Raw genomic sequence first — 23,694 nt, 5'->3', positions numbered from 1 at the left:
AAAAGACTACTTTGAAAAATTAGTAGTACATAGATATGAAGCCGTGATAGTAAAATATAATATTATTAAATATAGATAAATGAGTTAAAAAAATATTTAAAATTAAAAATAAGTTAATTGATTTAATAATTAAAATTATTTTTATTTAAATTATTAAATATATTTAATCAATATAATAACTTAAATTAAGTTATTAAATAATATTAAACTATTAAATTGATTTATCAAACGCTATCTTTGATGAGTATTAAGTTTCAAATTTTGTAAGTTTGTGAAATGATTCGTGTAAAAAGTTCTGATTCGTTATCTCAACAATAAAATTATATTTTAAGTTTTTTTTAAAATAATTTAATTTAATTCAATTTTTTTAAAGTTAATTTTTATTTATTTTTTCACATAAGTGAATAATAATAATAATATTAAAAATGATAAAACAACGGACATTACGTTTTAGACAAATTCATGGCTGAGGAGTCCACAACGTCAAGGAAAATCAAGCTGAAAGAATCCAACAGACAGAGCTCACGCTCATGAGTTTCTGCTTCAGATAAGGAGATGCCAATAGTCCTTGCCCATCCCTCCAATTCCCTCTCTTTTCGCTTCTCATCTCATCCACCTCTAAATTCCAACATCTCGTTTACTTCCTTCCACAACACACCCAAATTACCACTTCGAAAACCCCAATCAAAAACCCTAGTTTCTCCTAAGAATTCGCCCGTTTGGAGAACAACCCAAATCTCCTTTTGCTCCCCAAACGACATTTTTTATGATATTTCGAGTACCCAGCTGCCGGAAACCCCAGAAATTGATGGGGTTCAAGATATTGAAGAGCTTGAATTGTTGGGTAAGCCTTCTCCGGTGCCTTTAAACAATGGTTCTGCTTCAGATATTGATTCTGAATTGAAAAAGCCTGATAAAGATGAGGCATTAGCACCTTTTTTAAAGTTCTTTAAGCCTAGGGAGAGTTCAGAGGAGGCCAACGGAGCATCTGGGGAAGATGGCAGTGAGATAAGTGAGAGCGGGTCTACTAAACTGGTGTCTGTGGAGTATTATGAGCCAAAACCTGGTGATTTTGTAGTGGGTGTGGTTGTTTCAGGGAATGAGAACAAGCTTGATGTGAATGTTGGGGCAGACCTTCTGGGCACAATGCTGACCAAGGAGGTGCTTCCTTTGTATGACAAAGAGATGGAATACTTGTTGTGTGATGTGGAGAAAGATGCTGAGGAGTTTATGGTTCATGGGAAAATGAGCATCGTTAGGAATGATGATGCATTGAGTAGGGTACCTATGCAAGGGAGCCCTGTTGTGGAGACTGGCACCGTTTTGTTTGCTGAGGTTCTTGGAAGAACTCTCAGTGGCCGGCCTTTGCTTTCTACACGGCGGTTCTTTCGGAGGATTGCCTGGCATCGAGTGAGGCAGGTTCTTTTCTTACTTTTTCTTTTGGTGAAACGTCTATTTGATATTTTCTTGCTGTTACTATAGAGTCGGTGCTTGGCCTCTTAGTGGTATTCAACACTGTATGGGGCAGTTATTACCGGTTTTTTGAATCTAAGCTCATGATTTTAGTTGCCTATGATAACGTTGAACTTATATGTGATATCTGTCAATGGGATTCAAACGTTTTGTTGAAATTTTTTGTGTTTTTGGCAGATAAAACAACTCAATGAACCTATCGAGGTTAGAATAACAGAGTGGAATACTGGTGGTCTTCTGACAAGAATTGAGGTTTAATTCCATACACACTCCCTTTGATTGGTCCTTGTAAGTGTTTGTTACTAAATTTGGAATTTGGTTTTGGCAGGGTTTACGAGCTTTTCTTCCTAAGGCTGAGTTGTTGAATAGAGTTAAAAGCTTTACCGAGTTGAAAGAAAATGTAAGTTAGAACTTCTTGGGATTTCAGGCTGGGTAATTTTCTAATATTAGTTACTTGTGGGGTTACCATTGATTCTGTTTATATGTATACATGTTGCATTAATCTCAACTTTAATATAGTTGTACTGCATCAGATGGAGATTTCCATGGTGACAATGGTTTAGAATGTGTCAAGATAACAGATTAACGTTCATAATAGATGGATACTGACTGTTTAATCTAGAACTAGGATTTACTAGAGAAGAGGAGATATGCAACATGTTTACATACTATGAGACTTTGGGAGTGAGTGATTAGGCTAAGTCTACTACTTGAAGGAAGAGTACAAGGACATTAGTTTAGATCCCTGTGGGGGAAATCAAATAGAAGCTATCTTATTGTTCAGATGTCAGATTGTGAAGGTATATATGGTAGAAGAAGACCTGTGTATGGTCATTATTGACATAGGATAAGCATAAAGGGTATTGAGGAGTAATATGGTGAATTATGGAAAATAAAGGAAGACTAAATAGATAAATTGAAAGGGAATTTATGACACAGAAGAGATCAAAAAAGATGTTGCCCTTAGCATTCGAGGGGATGAATGGAGTCAAGTAAGGCTTTATGTCTCTTGTAGGATTGTGTATTACCTAACAAATTGAACGAAAACTTTTGTTCATAAAATGAGATGGTTAAAATGTGGCTGGGGAAAAAACAATATACTCCTAGTATCAAATCAGGATCAACTAGAACATAAATAAAACATTTTCCTTTCTACTAAGCAAGGTGAGCATTGAGGCATGAAGCGTAAGCTTTTTGATTTTTTATCTTTATATTTAAAGGTATGTAAAAAGTTGGTGATTATAATATATATAAAAATTAATAGATGAATTTAGATATAAAAATGAAAAGAGAAAATGTTTATTCTCATGAAGCATAAGCCATTTTCTCTGTATATAAAATTTATCAAGAAAGAAAAAGCTAAAGAAATAGCTGATATACAACATAAGCAGTATACACAAATATTGAAAATTAGTATCTATGAGAAAAGACATAAGTATGTTTGATTGTGGCATATTTCTTACATGCTATGGTGTAAAAAGACTTTGCGAGGCATAAGCATTTGTCTATTTCTCTGAGGCATACAATGTGTGAAAAAGCATGCTAGGCAGACACCTTTCTGACAGAGGAGTAAATCTTTTGGGACCCATTTTATTTATGCTTCTCTTGTTTGGAGGTGCGCCTTGTGAAAGGCCTTCAAAAACTATGTAGGTGGTTTACAATTTTCAATTTTTGGATGCTTTGAGGATGAGAAAAAAAAAAAAAAAAAAGAATGTTAGTTGACACAGTGAACAAAACACATCATGGTGGACAATATGACAAAAACATGGACATGCATAGAATGGAATCCTAAAATAGGATTTGGGTAGCTGATGCCAAATGGTTGAATTAAAAGCTTTGTTCACTTAAGTTGAGAGAAACCAGTGTATGTTGAAGTGTCATTATTGCAAATTGAGAGCTGTATCTAAAATTGACTTGCTTGCAGCATGAATGTTATTGAGAGGCGAGCACTCAACTATTATTCGAGTTAGTCCCCATGGAAAATAAAAATAAAGATTCCTTTTATTCATAAAATACTTTATGTACAAAATAACCGTCATAACACACCTTAAGGAGGTGCCACCGTTGGTCTCACCTGGTCAACTGCTGGCAAGTTTCTGAGTCTAGGCACTGAATATTGTCTGTATGGCCAAGCAAATGGTTCTCTGGCTTACACTTTGACTAAACTGGTAATTTAGTTCTAGCATCTCCATGTTTATTAAGTCATTTTCCTCACATTTTCTAACCCATTTTGTATTGATTTTTCTTTTCATTTTGTTGGTTTCTTGATGGTGTAGGTTGGACGCCGACTATATGTGCAGATTACTAGAATAGATGAAGCTAAGAATGACTTAATACTCAGTGAGAAGGATGCTTGGGTCAGTTTTCTCTTGGGATTTTGTGTTGTTGTTCTCTCTCTCTTTCTCTCTCTCTCTCTCTCTCTTGTGTGTGTGTGTGTGTGCATGACACTTAAAATATTAGTGGGAGTTTTTGTCTGTTTGTCTCCTCCTTATAAACAAAGCCCTCCTGAATCGCTATTTAATGTTGCAGGAAAAGTCTCACCTTCAAGAGGGAACACTTCTAGAAGGAACTGTTAAGAAAATTTTTCCATATGGAGCTCAAATAATGATTGGTGAAAGTAATAGAAGGTGAGATACTGTTGGTTCTATAACTTGGTCTCTAGTTGCACATCTAATTTTTCCTTGATTTATGCCATGTTGAAGTTTGTTACCAAGAAGCAGAAACAAAGCTGTGAATGTGGGATAAGCTGATATCTGAATAACAAAATAAGGAAACAAATCACATTGTTTCTTGGATAAAGAGTTATCACATTAGTAGAAGCTAAATTATATGAATTTGGAAAAGAATGGAAGGAAATAAAGATGGCAACATATAGCACCAAGACAGTTTTGTATTACTTTCACCTAGCTGGATGCTTTCTATATGCATGTGCCTTACTTCTAAGTAATGACTTGTTAGGACTGGTGCAGAAAAGGGGAGATGATTCTGAGAAAGTTAAGAATGCTGAAAATTTAGCACAAACCATGTTTACTTCATCCCCTATGATGCACTTATCAGTTATGTTCATGCGGTTGAGGTCCAGGTTGGCTAGTTCAGAAAGTGAACTCAATTCATCTGAATTCTGTGTACAAGATATATGCAATAAATGTTATGAGATAAAATGTATAGTAAAAGATTGTGTAACTGATATTTTATGATTTTATTTTAAACAGTTCTATATGTTTTGCTTTAAAATAAATACATTTTTTTACAAGCAAGCAAAACAATATATATATCAATAGGCAATAATAAGATTTTATAAACAAACACAAGACATATACAATGAGTGCCAAAGGTATGGTAAAAAAAGAGAGAACACAAGAAACAACTCTCTCCCTTAGTGGGGATCCAACCAATCAACAAAATCAAATCAAAGCATTGAGCCTTCATCTATGCACAACTTTAAGAAGATATTATTAAGGAAAAGACTCTTTTAGAATATGGTCAAATTGCTTCTCGTTCTCAAATGAACTTTGATTTCTCTCTTTTCAAATTGTTCAAAAAATGCACAAAGGAACAACTCTCCAAACTTTCTTATGTCTTCTTCCTATAAAGGAGTCATGCTATCCTAAAAGATTCTCTCTACCTATGGTAGACAACACCTAAGGAATGCCAAACAAAGAGACCTTGTCTTAGCATAGTGAGGAGGAATGTGATCAATTGATTCTTCTTCTACTTTATAGAGATAGCAATTGACCAACTCCTAACCTCTTCTCCAAAATTGATTGAGAGTTAATACCTTTCCTCAACAAGCCTCCCATTCGAAGAAACTTACTTTAGATGGAAACCAAGGATTCCAATTAACCCCTGTTGGAAAAGGAATTGAACTCATAGGCTCCAAGGCAACATATAGAGACTTCACAAGGAAGGTATCATTCCTCAAATCTATCCACACCACTATTACCTCCTCCATTATATTCACTACCTTGCTTTATAGTCTAGAAAAGAGTTTTTTTTACATTATCCAATTTCCAAGCATTTTGATGTCTAGAGAAACAAGGGTTTCCGTTATCCTTATCACTTGTTAGGTCTTACAAATCCGCCACCCAAGCCTCTTTTGATAAGGCTCAAGCATACAGTGATGAGAAAGAAACACACAAGGGCTCATCCCCACACCTCCTATCCTTCCAAATCTTTACCCTTCTCCCATTCCCCACAAAAAGGAAGTTATATGATTAACGATGTCTCAGTCCTTACTGATAACTTTCCATAACCCAACACCATACTCATATCTCATGCCACAAGATCTCCACCCTCCTCCTTCCTTCCTATATTTTCCACTTATAACTTGTTCCTAGATAGCTCCCATTTTAGATGCATATCTTCAACTCCACTTACACAAAAGAGCCTTATTTAGTGAAGACATATAACACCTAAATCTCCTTTTCTTTTCTCCCTACAAACAATCAACCACTTCACTAGATGAAGTTTCCTCTCCAAAGCCCTATCTCCCTTGAGGAAATCTTGTTGAATCTTCTTAAGCTTCCATCTAACTCTTCTTAGATCATAAAACAATGACATAAAATAGATGGGCAAGCTAAATAATGTGGTTTGAATCAAAGAAAGCCTATTTTGTCTTTAGAGATATATTATCTTTACCATATCGACAACCTTTTGGGAAACCGCTCTTCCATCCCATCATAAATTGCCATTGATTTAAAAAGAGTGCTTAATGGAAGCCCCATATAAGAACAAAAAAACTCTCCTAACTTACACCCTAATTCATAGGCCAACTTCTCCACATTATCCACCCTTCTAACTAGAATCAACTTGTTATTTTCTATGTTAATTTTCAAACATGAGATGGCTTCAAACTACATGATCAACTTGCTTAAATGATCTGTTTGATCTAGAGAAGCCTCACAAAAAGCAAGGGTATCATTTGCGAACAACAAATAGGGCACTTCCTTCCCTTCACCACCTGTACTTCTCTCCTTAAATCCCAATAGTTAGCCTCTTTCCTTATCTCACTTCAAAAGAAACCTAAGAACCTCCATTGCCACAACAAATAAATTAGGAGAAAGAGGATCCCCTTGTCTCAAACCCTTAGAGCTTTGAAAAAGATTAGAAGGGGTGCCAGTAACAAGTGCTGAAAATTTTGTAGAAAATATGCACCATTTAATCCATCATATCTATTTTTGACCAAAATTCATCTTTTTCAAGAACTAATAGAAAGAAAATCTAGTTGATGTAATCATGTCTTTTCAATGTCTAGCTTGATGCCACATGCATCACTTTTCAACATAGAAACTACAACCTCCTTAGCAATTAACTCCACATCAAGAATTTGCATTTCTTCTCTAAAAGCATTATGAGACTTGGAAGCCACTTTTCCCACCACCTTCTTCAATCTCTTTGCTAATACTTTAGCAAGGATCTTATATAGATCACTCACCAAGCTAATAGGCCTAAACTCATTAATATCCTCCGCGCCCCCCTTTCTTTGGGATGAACACAAAAAATGTAGCGTTATGACTTGTCTCAAACTTCCCCTAATTATAAATCTCCCTCTGTTTCTACTTCTATTAGGTTTTTCAACGAGGGTCCACTTGTGACACCCCCTCTTTGCTATCCTTCTAACTTCATCCTCTTCTTGAGAAAGGACTCCCTCCCTCTCCTTGGAGTCCTAGAATCCCCCCTAATTTATGACCATCTCTTTCTTGATTAAAACATCTCTTTCCTGATTTAATCCTGCTTCCCAAAGAAATCACAAAGAAAAGAGAACCTAGGAATCTAGCCCCTTCTGCCATGAGTGCATTATCGGCGATCATAAGGCGAAAAAAACGATATGGATTGCATTACCATTACCTCGATGTCATCGAACTCCCTCCAACCCCCCCACCTACCTCTTCTTGCTCAACGTCCTACTTAGAAGGATGAGCTAGAGACAAAAGGAACCTCAAAGCCCTTTAAGCCTAAAGAGATTATGCCCACTCACTCCTCCAACCAAGGCCCGCCCCCTTTATATTCAACAAAGTGTCAACTTAGCTTACAACTCACCCGAAGATCCACCATCTCCTCCAGTCTAGGCCCACACCCATTAAATTCAACGACTTGTCAACCTAGCCCACAACCCCTCTATAGATTAGGGATTCCACTACCCATCCCTTTCTATGGGGCTCTCTTGGCTTAGCACATTATGCTACTCCCTTCCCTTTGGCAATGGGCCTCCTTCAAGTATGACCCCTCAAACCCACCACTAAGCCCACCAACTTTTATGAGCTTGCCACTAGCTACCGCTCTCTCACTTTAGGCCAAGTGTGGAAAATGTTCTATTAAAGCCCTGTACAAGGTTTTGGAGCTTGGAGGTCCTTCCAATTTCCCAGTTGCAATCATTTGGAATTCTTGGGTGTTGCCTAAGGTTAGCTTCTTTGCATGGGAGGCTACTTGGAGTAAAGTCTTAACTCTGGATCTTGTAAGGAGGAGAGGGTGGTCAATGGAAAACAAATGTTTTCTTTGTCACGAAGAGGAAGAATCAATTGATCACGTTCTCATCCATTGTGACAAGACTCGGGTTGCTTGGCATATTTTGTTTTCTTTGTTTGGTGTGTCTTGGGTGCTGCCCTCTTCAATGAGAGAGTTGCTTTTAAGTTGGCACGGGTCCTTTGTGGGTAGGAAAAGGAAGAAGGTTTGGTAGGCTGTTCCTTTGTGTTTGTTGTGGACAATTTGGAAAGAAAGGAATAATAGAGCGCTTAATAACAAAGAGCTGTCTGTACAAGGGATTGAACTTATTTTTCCTTGTAATCTTTGGGCGTGGTCCAAATTGTTTATAGTTTCCAGCTTATCCTCTATTGTAGATTTTGTGGATTGGTTAGGGGCTCTTTGAGGGGTGTTGTATACTCTCTTTGTGTGCTTTGGGGCACTTTTTTGGCACTTCTCTTCTTAATACATGTTTTCTTTTTACCTATCAAAAAAAAAAAAAACAAAACAAAACAAAAACAAAGCTATCTTTGCTCAAACTTTTAGGCCCCTCATCCTTTGCAAACCTACACCCATCTTTTGATCCAACTAAGACCCCCTTTTTAGAGCCAATAGTAGCTGCCACAGGCTTGCTCCTACTCTTTGAATAAGAGGATGACATGTCCCATGTGCCACTCCTTTTTTACAGATGTTGCTCCCCACTCTCCCTTCAGCGTGTGACACATCCTCAACCTGTCCCCTTGTCTCCAGTTGGCTGCAACCAAGCTTTGAGCAACCTAAGATAGCCATGGTGGAACTTCCACCAGAGCTGTATCGCAAAGCACGATAGGTCCATCACTAGTTAATGTCCTAGGCATCCTCCTTCCGTTTGATTTCACCAAAACTGCTGCCCATTGCAATTTTCGTTGTTGGGCGGTATCTTTATCTACTACCAAAAATCCACCACAGCTATCTCCTAGCTTTCTCAAAACCTGACAACACCATGAATGTGGCAGAAGCCCCACAACACTTGCTTACACTTCCTTTGGAAATACTTTTCTATGAAAAACACCCTATCTCTAGAGCCCATCTGTCTAGATATAAGGGCTTATTCTCATGCCTTCTTAAAACTTACAAACATCGACTCTGCGTTAGAGGCTTCTTCAAAATAAAAAGGGATGAGAGCATCCCTTATCAAAGCTAACCTCACACCACCTTTCAAGTTCCTGCTCCTAGCAGCCCGCCTCTTCAAAGTGGGCAAAAACTGAAATGGAGCCAGGAGACTCCCCCTTATCTTCCCACTAAGCATCACTTCAGTAGTTCCTCCCTATGCTGGACCTCCATAACCCCTAGCTGTAACCACACCACTTCACCCACCACTCCATGAGCCTTTTTCACTACATCTGTGAAGGACCTTTTCTCAAGCATTACTGATTTGCTGCAACCCTCCAATGGTCTTTTAGACACTAGAGCACTTCTTAGGATCTTGGAGGAAGAGGCTGTTCCAAGATCCTAAAGCTTCTTGGCAAGAATGGACGACCCCCTGGTGGATGGTGATCATAGCAGTGTGGTGGTGTTAGAGGTTGTGGTTATGTTTACTAAGATGGCAGTGGTGTTGATGAATGGCACAGCAGTGTAGAGGTAGAGGCAATGCCACGATGGTGGTGACAGTAATGGTGGTTTCAGGGGAGAAGATGATATTTGTGGTTACGTGATAACTACTAAGTCTGGCCACTAAGGAAGTTTTAAATAACCTCTATACAAATTGGTTGTTAGTGAAAAATAAAAATAAAAATAGAGGGAAAACTTCTCTTTTGGCTGTTTTTATTTGCTTTTTTTCTTTTCTACATCTACATCTTCATCTTTTGAATACTGAATAAATTTCTAAATTGGTTTTAATGGTACAAATAGGACATTAACTTTGTAAATTGTCTGGTAGGCTTTCTTATTAGTCAAAACTTTCTCATAAATTGTAGTTTTTCAAAGTAAATTAAAAGATCTGCCAAGACTCCTCTAATGAATAGTATTGCTCTAGATTTCTATTCACTTACAGCAAATTGTATGTATTTGGAGATGATCCATAGACGTATCACATAAGCTAAATCAAATTCCCTATTCTCTTTTGTTTATCACTGGTGAAGAAATGACTAATAACTCTCTAATGTTTTTCAGTGGGTTGCTGCATATCTCAAACATCACTCGTGCCCGAGTTACTTCTGTCAGTGATTTGCTAACAGTTGATGAGAAGGTTAAAGTTATGGTAGTAAAGTCCATGTTTCCCAACAAAATAGCTCTCAGGTAAGCCCAAGAAATCATTATAGCATTTACAAGTAATCCTCAATTCTGACTCTCAAGGTCGTTGTTCATTTCCTCTCTTCATAGTTTTCTAATTTATTTCCAAACTTTTGCATCCCTTGAGTGTTTGATTTCCTTCAAGTTATGAAGGTAAAAAAATACAAGCTTAAAAGGCATAAGAAAGGAGAACTCTACGTCTAGAAGAAAAGACTTTATTGGAAATATCCTGGCCATGGTGGAATCTTCAGGTGGGGAGTTTAATTATCTTGGAAATTGTATAGCTATATCTGATCTAGGTAATAGAAAAACGAATATTCATCAAATAGTTGATAAAAATGACAACTTCTGAATCATCCCTGTCAGTTACAGTGGTAAGGATATGGACAACTACTACTAAATTGGCAAAGCCTGGTTCGTAGCACCTTGCCTTTCTCTTTTTAATAGACTGGAATCCAGAAATCAAGGTGTATATTCTCTTTCTAAAATTTTATTTCACCCAACATCATAGCTATCTGGGAAACCTGCACAAAGATCCTGGTGTTGGCACCTAAGAATATGTTTTATTTATATTGCAACCTTGTGCAGGAGCACCAAGCGGCACCATCTAGTTATCAAAGGGGTTGTCATGCAAGTTTACTAACTCTATTAAGTTGAAGTTTGTAGGAGCTTTCTTCTGTGTTCTGATGAAAGGAAAAAGAAAGAAAATGAAAAAACTATCATTATCTCACTGTGTTAGGTCAAATGGAAATGAAAATTTTCCATTGTACTTATCAAAACAAGCTGCAAATCCATCCTCTTAGATCATATTCCAAAACAGAGTTAATTGTAGAAAGCAGATGCCTTGTGCCATTGGAACAAAAGAAAGAAAAATTGAAATCCTGAAAATGGACTATTATTTGTGTTGATAGATCTGTCTTCTATAATGGGATGCCATTTTATAGGATGACTGTATGCCTCAAAAACGCAATGTAAAACATGATTGAGTGGTTCATTTCAATGAGACATCCAAGGTCACTTTGGTTCTGCCCCAAGTCCATTAATATTGATAGATGAGATGATTGCGGATGATTCTGTTAGCACTACAATCACTGGACAATAGTGCACTTTTGTACTTTGGATATCTGATGATGCATGTATATATGAGGTTGGCAACCAATAAAATCACATTTATCATTTAGCAATTGCCCATAAAATGCTTGTATTCCAATTATGTGATATCATAGTTCATCATGTCTTTCCATCTCACCATCTTTTGGTTGAGATGGTTTCTAAGTTCATCATGGACTTACATGAAACTAGGATGGGAATGAACCCACCTGATGAAAGTTTCATAACTTGTATCATTGATGTATGTGGTTCTTATATCCCTTCTCCCCACACCACCACCACCAACCCCCCCCCCCCCTCCGCGCCAACTCCCTTTGTGTTTGCCTGAAGCTAAAATGGGGAAATGTTTAGAACATTTCATGTCAGACAAGTTTAGCTAATGCTAAATAATGGCCACTAACGATAGTTTGATATTATGGCTTGCAGTATTGCTGACCTCGAAAGTGAGCCTGGTCTATTTCTATCAAACAAAGAGGTGCTTATATTCTTCTAGTTTATCTCTATTTCTATATTGTAATGGCTTCTAAGTGTGGCTATTCTCTGATTTTGACTTCTAAAGTTACAATTTTCATAAGATTTTACTCTCTGGCAGAAAGTTTTTTCTGATGCTGAAGAAATGGCAAAAAAGTATAGGCAAAAGCTGCCAGCAGTTACAGCAACTCGTAAGTTAGAACCTCTTCCAACTGATGCTCTACCTTTTCATGACGAAGCAAGTTTGTATGCAAATTGGAGATGGTTCAAATTTGAAAGGGATGATGGACCAAACTGACCTATAGAGTTTCTCAGTGACCTCATATAGTTGGAAAAATGTGAAACCGGCCAAGCCACGCCTCGTCTGATCATGGAAAGAAAGTTAAATCTCCAGTTAGGCCATTGTTTGGTAAGGTTAACAAAAATCAATGTTTTATCTTGATGGTGTGTACTGCATTTCAGATCACAACCCATCTGAAAATATATCGAAACAAAGCATATGATGATCACAACACAAACATGATTTTCCTCATTCAATTAGTAGCCCCACTGATCAAATTTTCTCTAGTTTGTGTTTGGTGTCTCCTTTTCCTTTCATCTATGCAGTTTAATATTGCCTTAGATGTTACTTTATGATTTATCAATGAAAAGTGATCATTATTTATTCTATATCCATGATTCTGATCCCTCCCCTTTCCTTGCCCTCCAAGTTTGTCGTTGACCAGTTCCATTAATTCAAAGAATCCTCGTTCAGTGTTTTAAAACAATCTCAATGTATGATGTACTTCACTTATTGCTTGACATTGAGAGTTTGTTACTCGGTGTTAGTCGCGACAAAGCTCTGCATGCTGACAAATCGACAACTGATCCTCCATTCGCCACTGGTTTTGAGAAGCTGCAAGAACAGTTAAGAAAATTGCATATGTTTATGCACCAAAGAATCTGATATTGACCGAGTGGTCATCTTGCCAAAAAGTGTTCCATTTTCTTAGCTAAAAGCAGGATACCAAGAAAGATGATGCCTTTTAATTTCAAGTATGCTTTTGTGGAGATCTCTGTTATGAGTCCTTACCAACCCTAGCCCTATACATGATCATTTTTATGTGTTATTTTTTATGCAGGGTGACTAAGTGAGCCTGTGGCTCTTCTCCAAGGTTTCCATCTTTTTGTCTTCTTCATGCTATTCTTATCATGACTTTAAAAATTGTCTCTTTATGGTTTTGATCTTTTGTTTAGAGAGATTACCCTATGAGATGGAATCTAAAAGCGAACTAAGTTGAGACTGCCCTATTATTAATAGGGTTATGGGCTCCATGAAATTTAAAGACACAAGAGCAAAGAGCAAAGAAAGGCACCCTAAAGTCAGTCCCCCTCACTTGTCCTACTTCCAGGAGTTTGAGCACTACATTAGGTCTGCTTGTCCTTGGTTGTGTCTCTCATCTCCACTAATCTTGCTGGTTTTCTAAGGGCCTGTTTGGGATAGTTTTTAAAAAATAAGGTTATTTTTCTTATTTTTAATAACTGAATTAAGTAAAAATGTGATTTTCTTAATTTTTTTTTTCTACAAAACATAGATAAATCATGTTTGAAAGTGTGGTAAACATCATTAAAAGCTAGAAAGTCAGATCCAAACAACATATAAACAAATTTGAAATGGGAAGAAATTACTTCCAATATGGATGGTGTAACCCTGATAAAAAAATTAAATTTAAAAAGGAAAAATACAAGTGTCTAGGTTTATGAACTATAAACTAAGATACTAATGACAGAGAGAGTAGTGCTCAAGTCTCAAGAAGGAGCCATATCAAATGCTTGTGCTTAAAGACATGAGAAGAATAGTAAGAAATTCTATGCATGTTCCCTATCTCCTACCACTAAAGATTGCAGGCCTATCTGACTCCAATTTCCATCTTGGTATCTCCTGCCTATCTTAGAGATATCTTTTTTATGTTTTTGTCCAAACCACTCAATTCCTACTGTCATTTCCTTTTAGATTTTAATTTCACTAGGATTTTGGTCTTAGACTCTTAAACTCCGGCTTCAGGCTTCAATATTATAATGGGTTTTGGACATGGAAAAATTTAAGGTCACATTAGGGTATTATTTGAACCCCTTTTATGGGGGCCTTGCACCTCTGAGAGGGAGCTTGCAGGACCCCCACCCTACACTTTTTGTGCCATTATTTTACTCACCTAGTTTGCTTTGGACCACTGCAACTTGAACACTAATTTATAAATTGAAAATTCATGAAAAATGATGGGTGTGTTTGGTAAAGAAATAGAGAATTCATTTTACTTTTATAAAAAATAAAAAAATAAAAAAGTTGCATATTAAGTTGTATATTTTTAAAATAAAAATAATTTATTTATGAAAACCCATAATCTATCATATTCTTTTGAACTTTTTCTCGGGAACATAGGGAAAATAAAAAATAAAATTCTTTCATTATATTTTTTTATAAAATTAACAACATTTCCTTTCCTTTTTATTTTTTATTTTTATTTTTTCATCCATGTGAGGAGATTGTGTAATCCATGAAAGGGTGCCTTTATGAATGTGCCATATCTTTGATTTATTTGAGTAAACCTCTTTTCAACATTCATCTTAATGATACGTCAACCTTAAGAAATGCAAAACCCAATCTATATTTTTATTTATATTTATATTTATATATTTTGTGTAATACTTAGAAATTGTTACACATATGTAAAGGGGATGGCCAATAATCCTTTAAACTAAATGGGGTCATCATTTGGTTGAACCCATGATGGGGTTGGTTTGACCCAATGAGTGCACTTCATGGTACCTAATTTTAAATTATTATCTTAAAATTCATATTAAAATAATTTAATTTACATATATATATATATATATCTTAATGAAGTTAAAATGATTGCATTATTCATTTTGATGTATTTATATTATGTGGGTTCAATTAAAAATCCAATTATTATTATTATTGTATAAGTATAATTAATTAATTAAAATTAAGATGAAAAATGAAGCCCCCTAATAAACTATATGAGGCCTTTGAATGTGTCCAAGCCCAAGTCCAAGCCCATTTACCCACCCTTTTGACTACAGTAATTAGGGTTTTATATGGCTCACGTCACAGCAAAGTGATTTGCACACCCTATAATTTTGATGCTCGAGACACAATTTCAGGCCAATGGGTTTCCAAAACTTCCCTTGGAGCTTTGGTTCAGCTAGGGTGCTAATGGTCATTTCATGCAAAATAGCTCCATGAGGTGGCACCCAAGAGTGGCCCAATCAGCTTAGGTTTCATTAAATGAAATGAAATGTGGTGCGGCTGAATAGTGAATAGTGAATAGAGTCAAAACCTAAAAACCTAATAAAACCCTAATCGTGAAATGTGCCCTAATATAATTTATGTTATATAACCCTACAAGCCTCTCTTTCATGTGACTCTGCATTTTCCTTTGCCACCACTCCCAAAACAAACCCACCACTTCCTCCTCGGAAACCAAATCCAACCCTATCTCTACTTACACATTTTTACCATTTCACTCTCAAGAAGATAATAATTCCAAACTTTATTTATCATTTCTCTACTCGAAAACATAGGCTATAGTTAATGTTACATAATTTTAGACCATAGTACAAAACCCATTTGATAATACAAGGTTGGACCGTACATAATATTGTGTCTTTTACTATATATGTTATGCAATTGGGCGTTTGAAAGAAGTAAAATGGGATGTTGATAAGAAAATTCACAAGAGGTGACAAAATTTTAGAGCCAAACCCTAGGTCATATGTATAAATTATATGAGAAACAAACAATGGTAGATGGTGTATTGTTTATGTAGTAAACAGGCAATAATATATATAGGAAAAGACATTGAAATGGTTGCTTCCTCCAGTCCCTTTACCTTTCACAATCTCCCAAGCTGCCTCACTCCTATATCATCAAATCTTACTCTTCCCTAGGCACCACCCACCCACTGGAATCCGACCCATTTGCCCACTTTCCTTTATTTCCCATCTGCTGATTATGCTAAGCTTGTTTTTGAGTTCAACATCACAGCACTGCCCCTGGAGGAGAGCTGATGATCCCATTGGATGATGAGGGTAGTTTTGGGCTAAAGTAATTGTAGGTATTTAAATGCATGAATGGCCTTTGAACTCTTCTTTTGTAGAAAGTACAAGAGTTCCCTGAAAGTTCAAACCAAAGCTGCTCAGCCACCACCCACCACCACCACTATATGGGAGTGATGAGACACAGAATATGATGGCCAGCATTCATGGAGTAAACCCTAGAAGGGCTTGGGTTTGAGGTTGTCATCTTCACCATTGTATGACCACTGACTAGCAGCACCTCCACTAGCACAACATCCGGCGGTTGAGGGAGCAGGAGGGCTTTTTTCCGGTAAGGGAGTTGAGACTCTTGAGCAATAACTTTGTGTGTGTTCAACAGTACTGTTTTCCACTTAAGAGGAGCTAGCACTATCTTTTTTGCTCACATGCATGGGTTCAACAGCTAGTGTGAAACTCAAGCATCCCCACCTCCACAAAACCCTCCCTCACATGTATGTTGTCTCCTAGAGTGGACTTTCAGCGCCACCACCACCGATAGCAGAGCCGCTAATAGGACCACCAGTACTGATTCTTCAAACCCATTTGCTATCTTTGTCACAGAGCCCAAAAATGGAGAAAAAAGGCTGTTTTCTTACATCCTCTCCATTGTTCTTCTTGTTCTTCCTTTGGGCAACCATGGCTCAAACCCTGGTCACCTCTCTGTCTCCTGATGGGCAGGCTCTTCTCTCTCTTCTTGCTGCTGCAGACCCTTCTTCAAAGTCATCATCGGCTGTGCTCTCCTCATGGAACCCATCAAGCTCGACCCCATGTGCATGGCAAGGCATTACATGCTCTCCACAAGACAGGGTTATCTCACTCTCTCTACCCAACACATTCCTCAACCTCTCTTCATTGCCATCTCAACTATCATCTCTCTCATTTCTGCAACTCCTCAACCTCTCCTCCACCAATGTCTCTGGTACAATTCCTCCTTCCTTTGGCCTACTCTCTCATCTTCGCCTGCTAGACCTCTCCTCTAACTCTCTTTCTGGTCCAATTCCTCCACAACTGGGAGGGCTCTCATCGCTTGAGTTTCTCTTCTTGAACTCCAATAGATTGTCTGGTAGCATACCTCAGCAGCTTGCTAACCTATCTTCATTGCAAGTCCTTTGTCTCCAAGACAATCTTCTCAATGGGTCCATACCGTTCCATTTAGGCTCTTTGGTGTCTCTCCAACAGTTTCGAATTGGGGGCAACCCTTATCTGACTGGAGAGATTCCACCCCAGTTAGGATTACTTACTAATCTCACCACGTTTGGTGCGGCAGCCACTGGACTTTCCGGTGTGATACCGCCTACATTTGGGAACCTAATCAATCTCCAGACTTTGGCCCTTTATGATACTGAGGTATTCGGGTCAGTTCCACCTGAACTTGGGCTGTGTTCAGAGCTCAGGAACTTGTACCTGCATATGAACAAGCTTACTGGTTCGATCCCTCCTCAGTTGGGCAGGTTGCAGAAGCTTACTAGTTTGCTTCTGTGGGGTAATTCACTCACAGGACCCATCCCACCTGACCTTTCCAATTGTTCATCGCTTGTTATCCTTGACGCCTCTGCAAATGAACTTTCCGGGGAAATCCCTGGAGACTTGGGGAAGCTAGTGGTTCTTGAGCAGCTTCATCTGTCGGACAATTCGCTCACTGGTTTGATTCCATGGCAGTTGAGCAACTGTACAAGTCTTACCGCTCTTCAGCTTGATAAGAACCAACTATCTGGCCCAATTCCATGGCAGGTTGGCTACTTGAAATATCTGCAGAGTTTCTTCTTGTGGGGTAATTTGGTGTCTGGAACCATACCATCCTCTTTTGGGAACTGTACTGAGCTCTATGCACTTGACCTTTCGAGGAACAAGCTCACTGGGTCAATCCCGGAAGAGATTTTCGGTTTGAAGAAGCTAAGCAAGCTTCTGCTCCTTGGGAATTCATTATCAGGACGACTGCCACGAAGTGTTTCGAATTGTCAGTCCTTAGTGAGATTGAGGCTTGGGGAAAACCAGCTTTCAGGCCAGATTCCCAAGGAGATAGGCCAATTGCAGAACCTCGTCTTTCTTGACTTGTACATGAACCATTTCTCTGGTCGCCTCCCTCATGAGATTGCCAACATCACAGTTCTTGAGTTGCTGGATGTGCACAATAATTACATAACTGGGGAAATTCCCTCCCAACTAGGGGAGCTGGTGAATTTGGAGCAGCTTGATCTCAGTCGAAACAGCTTCACAGGCGGAATTCCATGGAGTTTTGGGAACTTCAGTTACTTGAACAAGCTCATCCTCAACAACAATCTACTAACTGGGTCCATCCCCAAATCCATCCGGAACTTGCAGAAGCTAACCCTGCTTGATTTGAGCTTCAACAGCCTCTCTGGTCCAATTCCACCTGAAATTGGCTACATTACAAGTTTAACCATCAGTTTGGATTTGGGCTCCAACGGGTTTACAGGAGAACTCCCTGAGACAATGTCCGGTTTGACGCAGCTGCAATCGCTTGATCTTTCTCAGAATATGCTTTATGGAAAGATTGGAGTTTTGGGGTTGCTTACAAGTCTAACTTCCCTCAATATCTCCTACAACAACTTCTCAGGTCCTATCCCTGTAACAACATTCTTCAGAACTCTATCTTCAACCTCATACCTTGAGAATCCTAGGCTTTGTCAGTCAATGGACGGGTATACTTGTTCTTCAGGTCTGGCTCGAAGAAATGGGATGAAATCAGCTAAAACTGCAGCTTTGATCTGTGTTATTCTTGCTTCTGTGATCATGTCAGTTATTGCATCATGGATTCTAGTAACAAGGAATCACAAGTATATGGTAGAGAAGTCCTCAGGCACATCAGCTTCCTCATCAGGGGCTGAAGATTTCTCATATCCTTGGACATTCATTCCATTTCAAAAGCTAAATTTCACAATTGACAACATCCTGGATTGCCTGAAAGATGAAAATGTGATTGGAAAAGGGTGTTCTGGGGTGGTGTACAAGGCAGAAATGCCCAATGGGGAGTTGATTGCAGTGAAAAAGCTTTGGAAAACGATGAAAGATGAAGACCCAGTGGACTCTTTTGCCTCAGAAATTCAAATTCTTGGACACATTCGACATCGGAACATTGTGAAGCTCCTAGGTTACTGTTCCAACAAGTGTGTTAAGCTCCTTCTCTATAACTACATTTCCAATGGGAATCTGCAACAGCTGCTGCAGGGGAATAGGAACTTGGATTGGGAAACTAGGTACAAGATTGCAGTTGGGTCAGCACAAGGTCTTGCTTATCTTCACCATGATTGTTTACCTACAATACTCCACAGAGATGTGAAGTGCAATAACATACTTCTGGACTCCAAGTATGAAGCGTATCTTGCAGATTTTGGACTGGCAAAGATGATGATCTCTCCAAATTACCACCAGGCGATTTCCAGAGTAGCCGGGTCTTATGGGTATATTGCCCCAGGCAAGCAATTCTAACCAAGCATTGCCTCTTCTTCTGCATTTTACCATTTTATGTTCATAATTTGCATGGTTAATTGAATTGCTTCTCATAGGTGCCTGTTGTTATTACTTGAGCCATTTATTCTTTAAGCTTAATAACATTTCAGTTTCTTTTAATCTCCATTGCCAAGGGAACCGGCATTCTTGATTCATTTTATGCAGTTTCAGTGGTTCATCTTAACATGGAAATCTTTGTTCTAAGTCTCAAACTTCTTTTATACTGATTGCAGAGTATGGATACACGATGAACATAACAGAAAAGAGCGATGTTTACAGTTATGGAGTGGTTTTGCTGGAGATACTAAGCGGGCGTAGTGCGGTTGAGCCCCAGGCTGGGGGCGGGCTACACATAGTTGAGTGGGTGAAAAAGAAAATGGGCAGCTTTGAACCAGCTGCATCAGTACTTGATTCAAAGCTCCAAGGATTACCAGACCAGATGATACAAGAGATGCTTCAAACACTCGGGATAGCAATGTTCTGCGTGAACTCTTCGCCAGTGGAACGGCCCACCATGAAGGAAGTGGTGGCACTGCTGATGGAGGTGAAGAGCCCACCTGAAGAATGGGGGAAAACTTCTCAACCTCTGATAAAAGGGTCTTCGAACCAGAGCTGAATATTCTTTCCTTTTCCTTTTTTTAAGGTTATCAGTAATTAATTTTATCAGTAATTAATTTCCCTGTCTACTCTGGGAAATGAGAGGAGGAAGCTTTAGGTGGCATCATTGTTGGCTTTGGCTCGTCATATTGGGTTCTATGTACAGTTTTAGAAACATCAATGGGTTTATTTGCCTCTTGCTTTGTTTTTCTTTTCTCCCCTTTGTTTCTGTTTCCTTTCCTAAGAAAAGAATCAATTTTTTTTCCCCTTTTTGAAGAAATAGATAACTATTCATGAAAGTGAGCAAAGTTGAAGGGAGGCCAAGCGGGAATCTTATTTTTCTTCTCTTTTCAAACCGACCTAAAATTCTGGATAAAGTTTTTCAGCAGTTTAGGAGCCTAAAGTGAAGGAGAGAAAGCAACCTAGTTCACACCCACACACACCCCATGTGTAGGCCCTATATTGCATGGCAAAAGGAGACACAGAATAGAAGGCCATGCCTCCCTCTCCTTCCCCACATGCCTTACCAGACAAGTGTTGTTTCCCAAGGTTTGAGTGTTCTTGACTGGGTCCATACTCTTCAAGTGTCAGTCAAAAGGGAGATCCAATATGACAATATTGGTTGCTCTCCATTCCCATTATAGTAAAAAAAAATCATATCAATACAAAGATAAAGAGTGATAATTGCAGAGTATCAACCTTGTTAGAAGATCAATAGACATCAGAATATCTATGTAGTGTTTTTTTGTTTTTGTTTTTTTCGATAGCCTAGTCAGTCTTCTAAATCTAAAGTATTGTTTATGCGATCCAAAAGAGAGATGCTAAATGCAATGAACCTTGATTCAGCTTGTTTTGGAGCTTGGACAGGGATGAGGTCCCCCCCTCCACAAGAGAAGTAGTCCAAAGAAAGGGCCTAGACAGGCCATGCCCCCCACATCAAAAACTCTGTCAACTTCTCTTTGTCAATGCTCATCCACACAGTCAACAATGGCCTTGCTTTTCGCCTTCTTAAGAAATATCTGTTGTCTAGTTGCCTGAGATTTCACTTTAGGTTTAGTCATTGCTTCATTGCTTCCAAATCACCACAGATTATCCAAGTAATTAAGTTCACCCAGAGATTTCCTTCATTTTCGACTGCCTATGAGTTTTTCTTTTAACTTCCCTCATCTTTCCCATAAGTTGTGGTAACCTATTTTCCAGTGTTCTGAGGTTTATTACCTTGAAAGGAACTTTTGTTGAATGTGGTGCCATGTGCTTTCTTTTCTCTGTTACTATGATTTTCTACTAAAAGCCTACATCTGGGGGAAAAAAGGAGGAAAAATCATTTCTACTCTTTTCTTGACATCATATATTTCTTCTTTAAGAATCCACTGGCATTTATCTGATAAAACTGTCACTTCTATTTCCAGTAAGTGCACGGGTGAAACATCATTTGGCCCCTTATCACACCTACACTTCTGAAAGGAACTATAAAACTCTGGTTGCTTGCAGGGAAGACCAAGTTTAAATTTTTTTTTTCCCCATTTTTCCTTCTTTTCTTCCATTTTCTTGGCAATCAAATAAAGCTTTAGTTTTACTCATTTCAGTAGATGAGGACTTCCTTTGGGAGGTTAGTATCCAGATGGTACCTATCTTCCCAGGGGCATCAAGGTTAATTATGCAGGATATCACAGCAGATCCACTTCAAAGATTAATAATCTATCAATATATATTCCTAAAACCAACCACAAGCAGAACCAAATGGGAAAAGACAAAAAGAAGCTGCACACTCCATATAAAAATTTGACTTCTAATGTTGGTTATCACTTGTGGTTTCCATGCTCTCCAGTCCAAAGGTCCTATTCCCTAGTCGAGAACTCAATTCTAAGAAACATTAAAAAGAAAAAGAATACAAAAATATCAGCTAGGAAAAGATAGCATAGGATATAAACCAAGATGAAGCAGAATATGCAGCCTAAACAAATTAGGGTAAATAAAACAGCAACCCTCAAAATTTGCTTCACTTTTATGGAGAATACCAGTTCTGTATGTCTGTTCCTGAAGTTCACAACGAGTTTCAGAAGCAGAATGCAGGATTTGGTTTACTGAAGTAGGAAGTTTGTTTCTGGTAGGTTATGGGATGGTTTATCTCAAAGAGGTTCAGTTCTTTACAGTTTCTCTTAAGGTTCAGAAGAATAATACACTGGAAGACCTATCAAGCTTCACTTTATTTTTGTTCTTTTCAATAGTCCAATCAGTCCTTTCAATCTAATATCATGCCTCAATACAAGCAAAAGAAGGATGTTAAATGCAATGTACCTTGATTCAGTTTGTTTTGGAGACTGGACAAATTATAGGTCCCCATCCAACAGAAGCTGTTCCAAAAGACAAGGACTCGACAGGCCATGCCCATCACATCAGAAACTCTGTCCATTTTTCATTATTGAAGTTCATCCATATATAAGCAACTGCTTTCAGTCTTTGTCTAGTTATTTCAGAGATTTCGGTTCGAAAAAGACAGATTCATCGGTGGTTCTTCCTAATCACCAGAAATTTCGCTTCTACAAAACCAGAAAATCAGATTTGTTCAGTTGGTGTTCCTTCATTTGAACCTGGCCTTTTAACCATCAGAATCTTGTAACTTCACTATTACCAGATAAACAGCTTCAAAAGTTTACATCCTCAAACTAGTCACCCTCATAATAACAGGAGAAATTGGATTCATAAATTTACAAGAATTTCAACCCAGGATGTTTCCTCATCATTCTCAACTGCCTATCAGTTTTTTCAAATTATATTAGCTTGTATCCAGAAGCCATACCTCATTTCTACCTTCTTTTTAGGCGTCATCCCTAAGACCCCACTGGCATTTTGGAGTAGAAGCATACTTTTCTTTATTGCCAATAAACCAACATGTGAAACATCATTTGGCTCCTCATTACGTACTCATCCTAAAGGAGTCAAATCTGGTGGTTCCTTGTAGTTGCAGGGAAGGCCATATTCTGATAATTTTTTCTTTTTCGTTTTCAGTCATTTCCTAGCCAACCAAATGAAGAGCAAGTTTACCCATTCAGCAGATGATGACTCCCTTTAGCAGGTTACTTCTCCTAGTTATGCCCCTTCCTCAACACTCTTTACCAGTCTTCAATGGAAATCCAGATCGATAAATATATGACCTCACCAAAAAACACACACAACAACAACAAAAACAATGAGAGAGAAAACAAGGAACAATTTGCATTCATTATGAACTTGGAATTTTCACCTTCACTATGGCCTGATCACTTGTGATTTCTGCGTGCTACTTATCAGTTTAACGGTCCTATTTCCCAATAAGAAACTCATCCTAAGAGCACAGTAAAAAGGTAAAAGAAAAACTAAGTACTCGTTTGGATACACTTTCTGTTTTCTAATTTTAAAAACAAAAAATAATAGTAATTTCTATGGAAAATATAGTAACCTTTATATAGAAAGTATTAACTTATCTTATATCCTTAAAATTTACTTTTAAAATTTGGGGAAGTAAAAATTTTTTAATTCCTCTTTTAATAGTTGTTATCTTTCTAAGATAAGCCTTAAAGAGTTCTTGTATTTTATATAAAAGTTACTATCATTTTTAAATTTTAAAAACAGAAAAGGAGAAGTGTATCCAATCAACACCTAAAATGCTTTCTTTTAAATGACTGGTTCATAGTTCCAATCCAGCTAGGTAAAGCTGGTACCATATATAAATGAGACGACACTGGAAATACAAGAAGTGCAGGA

General features: G+C 38.0%; 2 protein-coding genes across 2 annotated transcripts; both read left to right on the top strand.

Annotated features, from left to right (window-relative positions):
• Positions 1–461: 461 nt before the first annotated feature.
• LOC100240915 (protein PIGMENT DEFECTIVE 338, chloroplastic) lies at positions 462–12,453 on the top strand. Its single transcript, XM_002263472.5, has 8 exons — positions 462–1,419; positions 1,651–1,725; positions 1,802–1,873; positions 3,750–3,830; positions 4,003–4,100; positions 10,084–10,209; positions 11,740–11,788; positions 11,906–12,453. Exons 1-8 carry the CDS (start codon positions 556–558, stop codon positions 12,080–12,082), a joined length of 1,542 nt encoding a protein of 513 aa, XP_002263508.2. The 5' UTR covers positions 462–555; the 3' UTR covers positions 12,083–12,453.
• Positions 12,454–16,295: 3,842 nt separating this feature from the next.
• Positions 16,296–20,249, top strand: LOC100258033 (LRR receptor-like serine/threonine-protein kinase RGI5). Its single transcript, XM_002263533.5, has 2 exons — positions 16,296–19,318; positions 19,587–20,249. Exons 1-2 carry the CDS (start codon positions 16,453–16,455, stop codon positions 19,967–19,969), a joined length of 3,249 nt encoding a protein of 1,082 aa, XP_002263569.3. The 5' UTR covers positions 16,296–16,452; the 3' UTR covers positions 19,970–20,249.
• Positions 20,250–23,694: the final 3,445 nt, after the last annotated feature.

Source organism: Vitis vinifera, chromosome 18 (assembly GCF_030704535.1).
Source record: "Vitis vinifera cultivar Pinot Noir 40024 chromosome 18, ASM3070453v1".
Classification (NCBI taxonomy): domain Eukaryota; kingdom Viridiplantae; phylum Streptophyta; class Magnoliopsida; order Vitales; family Vitaceae; genus Vitis; species Vitis vinifera.
The sequence above is the reverse complement of the archived record's forward strand: the minus strand, read 5'-3'. Positions and strand labels throughout refer to the sequence as shown.

Excerpts from the sequence above, each read along its gene's own strand:
- LOC100258033 (XM_002263533.5), top strand. The coding sequence starts at position 16,453 with ATGGAGAAAAAAGGCTGTTTTCTTACATCCTCTCCATTGTTCTTCTTG. Across the intron at positions 19,319-19,586 it reads TTATGGGTATATTGCCCCAG|AGTATGGATACACGATGAAC; the intron begins GCAAGCAATTCT and ends TACTGATTGCAG.
- LOC100240915 (XM_002263472.5), top strand. The coding sequence starts at position 556 with ATGCCAATAGTCCTTGCCCATCCCTCCAATTCCCTCTCTTTTCGCTTC. Across the intron at positions 4,101-10,083 it reads ATTGGTGAAAGTAATAGAAG|TGGGTTGCTGCATATCTCAA; the intron begins GTGAGATACTGT and ends AATGTTTTTCAG. Across the intron at positions 11,789-11,905 it reads TATTTCTATCAAACAAAGAG|AAAGTTTTTTCTGATGCTGA; the intron begins GTGCTTATATTC and ends ACTCTCTGGCAG.